Source organism: Ruditapes philippinarum, unplaced genomic scaffold (genome assembly GCF_026571515.1).
Source record: "Ruditapes philippinarum isolate M1 unplaced genomic scaffold, ASM2657151v2 ctg2040_1_1_1_1, whole genome shotgun sequence".
Lineage (NCBI taxonomy): Eukaryota > Metazoa > Mollusca > Bivalvia > Venerida > Veneridae > Ruditapes > Ruditapes philippinarum.
The window spans coordinates 393,996-400,521 of record NW_026853506.1 but is presented as its reverse complement, the minus strand read 5'-3'; the positions used below and the strand labels follow the sequence as shown (position 1 = coordinate 400,521).

The following is a 6,526-nucleotide window of genomic DNA, read 5'->3' as shown; positions in this document are numbered from 1 at the left end:
TACATGCATATGTGTTGGATTACACAGTTAGGCTTTGTTGTAAAATGCTAAAACATTCTGTACATGTATAATCTATAGAATAAATAAAATTTGAAGTAAAACAATTGTAATAACATTACCATACTCTTATTATATTTATGTTTTCTAATCTAGTAAATGGTACGTATTTGGATAGTCGATGTTCATGTTTTTCATATGGGTATGACTATTATTTAACAGATTTTGCTAAAAAAGAATGACAACTGTTACAATAAATCTATCAAACATGTCCATATACAACAAAATTTCAAAAATAAATGAATAATTTATGAGACCAGAAATCCTTCACATTTCATTAATGAATATAGTTACGATGTTATCAACTGTTTTGAACTTAAAACCCGTATGCTTACAGGGTGCCGGATGATAAATAGAGATATTACACAATAAAAATTCAATAACTGTATTATCATGGTCTTCTTTTATTCTTCAGGTCAAATTTAGAGATAGAAATGGTTGGGTGCAAGCTACCATCAACATACCCCCTAGCACTGGCTTTCAGCTTTATACCACATTTCAATATGAAATAGTTAAGTTTTAAAATCTTGAAGTCATGAAATTCCCAGGAACACTGACTCAATTATTCTGGGTACATGACTACCATGATACATGTAGGAGGAAAAGACACAAGTGTTAAGCATGGGTTACCCGTTTTGTCAGAAACATACAACACAAAAGAAGAGAAAAAAGCACTAAGAAATATTATATCGATTACGAACACCCTGTCTAGTTTTATACATGTATTTTATCCTACAACAGATGTTTCTAAACCAATATATCTCGAACCTATATAAATTTAGAGTTTCAACCATATTTTCAGAAGGAAAATATTGGTAATATTTTAATGTTAACTGGTTAATGTTGGCGAGCGGACTTAAACACTTTTTACTGTGCACAACAACGCCTTTCATATTACTGTTGTGAATTAAGGATGTTCATTCGTTAAATATTTTACCGCAATTTATCCGTCCATCTGTTATAAATATCAGATCACACATAACCAGTTTTGAATCCTGTGAAAGGTATAAAGTAAAAATACTTTATAATAATAGTTTATAAAAGGCAAATTGCTCTGTCTTTTGTTGTTTTTTTATAAATTACCAGAATTATATACTGAAGGGTTTTCTGTTGCTGTTTTCTGACAAATTTTCCCGAGAAATAAGCAGTTAAAAGCCCATATGTAACAAGTTGGTGTTTTTTCTTTTGCCTGTTCGTGTGTACATAATGATGCTTCTTTAAAGCCTTTAAAATGTGTTGGTTAAAAAATGCATGTATATCTAGAATTTATTTATAGGATTTTATGCACTGGAACAGAAGTGAAAACAATAAAAAGCATTTAAAACTTGAACAAAAACGTTGTTTGTGACAATTACTTGTACCCATAAGGATAATAAGGTAGTGTGTATTAAGTTATAATTGTAAATTCTTCTGTGCACATGGCATTTCTGAAAGCATTAAGTATTAATATTGGCGGGAAACCTGTTTTTGTGGAAATAATGTCGTTTGTTTACATTGTAATTCGACATATATAAGCTGTACACATTTATAAATGTCAGGTTGTTGAAGAATTTTAAAATGTAGTCTACGTTTAAAGAAATTTTGATGATGTCATAATCCAGTTTTACGTGACATGTATGACATTATCCTTTCTAAACAGATGATACGCCACGAGAAAGAATATTTTCAAAAATTCCAAATATAAAAATCAAATAAACGTATTAAGTATGACTGCTGCACCTTGTAGCTAAAACACCACAGTTCTTTCTACTGATTCATTCATTGTAGAAAAACGAATTCGAATCCCTTTATATGACCACAAAATCTGGATAATGAAACACTTGTCCATGGAGAGAATCCATTTTAACACCTGCCTGCATCAGTTTTGTCAAATATAGCAAAACTATGATTAACAAACACAGTTCTTGTAATGTTAAACAGTCATTTAAGTAATGTCTTCAATTGAATTCATTTTGTTTCACTTCATTTGTGTCAGTAAGTGGTATTGTTTCTGCATTTCCAGATTTACCAGTGTTTGGTACACGATGATTAGGATCTAGAAGTGCTCCGTTGGCAAGTGTCACGGTGTTGGTAAAGTCACGACTACCTCTAGACCATCCGTAAGAAGTGCGCGTGTATTTCGTGCTGAGAGATCTAGCATCATTGAATCTGGATATTTTCTTTTTTAACACTCCTTTCACCTAGAAAATATTGTTTATTTTATTTTCTTTTTCAATACTCCTTTCACCTAAAAAATATTGTTTATTTTATTTTCTTTTTAACACTCCTTTCACCTAGAACATATTGTTTATTTTATGTTAAATACAGGAGAGAAATAAGTAGATATTCTTCGAATAACATGGACAACAACCAAGCGATGTAACAGATATATTAAATTTCAAAAGTATAAATTTGATCTACAACCTACCTCTCCATTTAAGAAGCAATAAAATATGGCCACCATTAACCCCTGCAAAATAAAGAAATTACATGATTTACGAACGATTCAATGTAGGTTTTTCTTTAATGATTTCTGATTTAATATATTACAAATATAACTTTTCATGTACAGACTCAATCAAACCGAGTCTGCAATTTTCATGCAATTTTGTTGTGATTAATGCTTCCGAGGGATCACTTTGTTTCCAGATTTTTCACTAATTCTACAACAAAAAGTCCAGCACAGGATTTTGACATTGTCAAAATAATAAAAGACAACAATACCATTATTTTACAGAACAAATATTTAAGTACCCCACAGAATGTATATGCTGTGTACTACAGTTACTGTAATAATGAAGAATGATAATACAAAGGGATTTCACTTTTTGTAGCACAACCGTTTCATTATAAATACAATTAAATTCACTGTATTTTGGAATATTTCTTTTTAAGAAATCCGTTTCTATTTTGGTACATTTTTGTCTTCATTACTGTAATTTAATAAGTAACAATACTGTTAAAATGTTATGCTACCGTATGTCAAAATGTTACAGTTATAATAAGCAGTAAATCAAGCACTTACACTCAGAAACCACATATCTCAAGTGGAAACAACTTATAATCTTTACCTGGAAGGATTGAAGAACGGCATTGATGTATCTAAAGACGAGTTTCACCTGTGGATGATCACTGGGTGGTATAATGAACAAGACGTAGGTTATTCCAAGCAAGGGGAATAGTATAATCGTTGCTTTGACCGCTTTGCTGAAAACCAACACAAAATTGTATGAATCGAACAAGCAAATATTAAAGGCAAGACTGTGATGAACTGTTCTCCAATTATGTATACGTAAGAGACATTATATTTTACATAAACATGGACTAACTTGATTAACAAACGCTATAAAACAAAAGAAACGTTGGGTGTTTAAAATAACAAATTTAACAAAAATGTCTGCAATTTGTAAATATTATGAAACCTGATTTATACGGAAACATCACCGTTTATCAACATGCATGTATAAAAAGTATTAACTCTTCATAAACAGGGTTTGAAATACGACTGAGTAAATCATTCCAGAAGATATATTAAATGCATGCTTTGTAGTATATTAGATATACATATCACTCCGATTGCATTTTGAAATTTGCTCAAACAAATGATTTCAAATACAGGGTTTAATTCATTGTTGACGTTTGGAAATACACCTATTGTTTCACAAGTTCAGGTAAATGTACAAACTAAGACAAGTTAGTAAAGTTATAGACACGGTTTTCAATTATGCCAAAAATTGTCTTAAAGATATAATATGCTTATCTTTGAGTAAAAAATTTTAATCACAGAAATGTATTGAAATCCAAGAAGTTTTAAATGAATTTTGTGTAATTTGAAAAAAAAGAATGAATAACCTATGCACAGGAAGCTGTGTTCCCTATTACAGGTCAAGTAAAGTTGGTCTTTTCTTAAAAAAAACTGCCAGTTATTTTAATGGCACTATATATTCATTTATTCATACTATGACAACCTAAAGTGTATACAATTTTAAACATAACATGTCTTTTCCGTGTGAAATCAAAGCATGTATATTTTATATTTACAAAGAGACTATGTAGAAATTATCAATATTTTTAATATCAAATTTGAGCATAGTATATCTTCAAATTCTACACGAGACGTTTGGTGCAGTAATGATTTTCTTTCTTATTGTTGTTTTGTTTTGGTTTAAGAATGCGTGTTTAAAACATAGGATTGTTAGGATCATGTGCTAGCCTATTTGTTTAGAATGAGTTTAGTTATATTTGTAATAAATTAAATTAGAAAGTTTTGTTGGCCATAACGACTTTTGATGAAATAATGTTTAAATGTTAACTGTAAAGCACCATCAGCTGTTTGTTAAACGTTATGTTGTCGATATATCACTAGATATAAAGATTGTTAACAGGTTATATGGCCCTATATAAACGGCTATTTGCAAATATAAACCGAGCCGTTTATATAGGGTCATATAACCTGTCAACAATCTTTATAACTAATAATTGAAACGTCACGATCATCCAATGAAAAACGACGTTACAAACGTGCAGTATTTTAAACGTATATATACGTATCAGTTTAATCACAATTGCAGAAGAATTGAAAATAAATAAAATGCTTCTACTAAACCTACCGGTATTGTGTATCCAGGGAATTTGATGCCCTCAGTTTCGTTATCAATACCCACACAATTGTTGACAAGAAAATTATGTTTGCCTGCAAAAAAGGAAGAAATGAAGTTCAACAATGCTCATCGTTTGTATGTCAAAAAAATTTATATATACTCGTTCATAATACGATATAAATATCCTCTTATTTTAATATATTGACAATATTACTTTCTTAATATAATATTACTTATACATTGCATGTGTCACAATATGTGTATTCAAAATGGAAAAAACTCATGATGTGTTTCATCCGTAGAACTTTTTAAGGCTTTCCAGCAAAAAGGTCAAACGTAATTATACTCCGTTATTGCAACATTCCTTTTTTATAAATCATATTTATTGCGTCGTAAAAGTACGAAAGCTACAATTAACCGTATACATTTGACATGGTAATAATATATTACAACAAATTAGAAACTTGAGCAGCATAGCTATTACACAAACAAGTATATACTTATAATTTGAGACGTATTGCGTAGAGAATTAACTAAATCAAATTAACCTTTTGTTGTAAAATTATATCACACCGTTGTCTGAGTTTAAATATTATAAATGTACTTACAAGAAGAACAAAGAGAATTGGCCCGATGTAGACGTAATCATATACAGAATTACCCTCTGGGTGAGGAAACCAACAACTGAAGTGAAATTACGAAATAAAATGATTTCGAGAAACAAAAACTTCGAGAAAAAAAGACTTCCAGAAATAAAGAGGTTATTATTTAGAAAATAACTATTTGTCGTATTATTATTTTACAGTAATTTTCATTCCCGTAATTTATATTACGAAACAATAATAACATAGGGACGCGTTAAGTAAAATCTGTCTTTGAACTAGAGCAAATTGATACAAATAGATTCTTAAAAATGGAATATTGTATTTCTTTTCTGTATCCTTGAACATAAAAATAAAATGATATTATTGTAAACATTCCTCATAACATGATATGAATCTTGTTTTTTTTTATTATTTTTTTTATTATTAGTTTTATTTATTTTTTTTTAAATTCAATACTCCTCTTAACTTTAGATAAAATTTAAAATATTAATTTGTAAATCTGACATTGATAAGTCTTAAGTACTTATAATACAGTTTTATCATAATAAAAGATGTACCATTAAAGTATCATCTAAAATAAAAAAGTACAATCTTAAGTACTAATAGTGATAAAATGTGTATAATTAAAGTAAAAAAAGTAAAATCACTTACTGATCATTGTCATACACAGCCCTTATTATAACCCATGCGATTATATTAATCGAAGGCAAACCTGAAAAATAATATGGGCCGTGTCACGACAAAACCAGCATAGTGGGTTTGCGACCAGCATGGATCCAGACCAGCCTGCACATCCGCGCAGTCTGGTCAGGATCCATGTTCTTCGCTTAAAAAAACCCTATAACAAGTAGAGAAGCTAATAGCGAACAGCATGGATCCTGATAAGACAGCGCGGATGCGCATGGCTGGTCTTGATAAATGCTGGTCGCAAACGCACTATGTTGGTTTTGTCGTGACGCGGCTCAAATAATGAATGAAATTGCTTTTCCTCTCTTCTAAAATATCTGGCAAACGGGAGATCCCTAGAGAGTAGCAAATCAAGCTAAAATACATCAGACTCGAAAACTCTGTTTACTTCTGAGAGGATAATAGTCAATGAAACATCCCCTACGCCCCTAAGCACCGGATTAAGCAAATGTCAATGCTAAAAGAATCAATGGTTTAAACGAACAACACATAAACATGTATATAGTGTCTTTTCCTGACTTTTCAACTTGTACGAACATTTATCAATTAGAATCTAGTTCGAAATATTTTTGTTTGTTTTTGGTTAAACATGTATTT

General features: G+C 30.2%; 1 protein-coding gene across 2 annotated transcripts in view; it reads right to left on the bottom strand.

Moving 5' to 3' along the window:
* Positions 1-229: 229 nt before the first annotated feature.
* The window catches only part of LOC132737082 (corticotropin-releasing factor receptor 2-like), a 197,544-nt gene continuing 191,247 nt past the window's right edge, over positions 230-6,526 (bottom strand). For both annotated transcript variants that reach the window (XM_060724320.1, XM_060724319.1), the window contains 6 exons: positions 5,894-5,954; positions 5,246-5,321; positions 4,647-4,729; positions 3,108-3,243; positions 2,465-2,506; positions 230-2,237 (listed from right to left, as the gene is read on the bottom strand). In XM_060724320.1, coding sequence (XP_060580303.1) covers positions 1,995-2,237; positions 2,465-2,506; positions 3,108-3,243; positions 4,647-4,729; positions 5,246-5,321; positions 5,894-5,954 — 641 coding nt within the window. In that variant the 3' untranslated portion in view covers positions 230-1,994. The remainder of the gene's footprint in view (positions 2,238-2,464; positions 2,507-3,107; positions 3,244-4,646; positions 4,730-5,245; positions 5,322-5,893; positions 5,955-6,526) is intronic.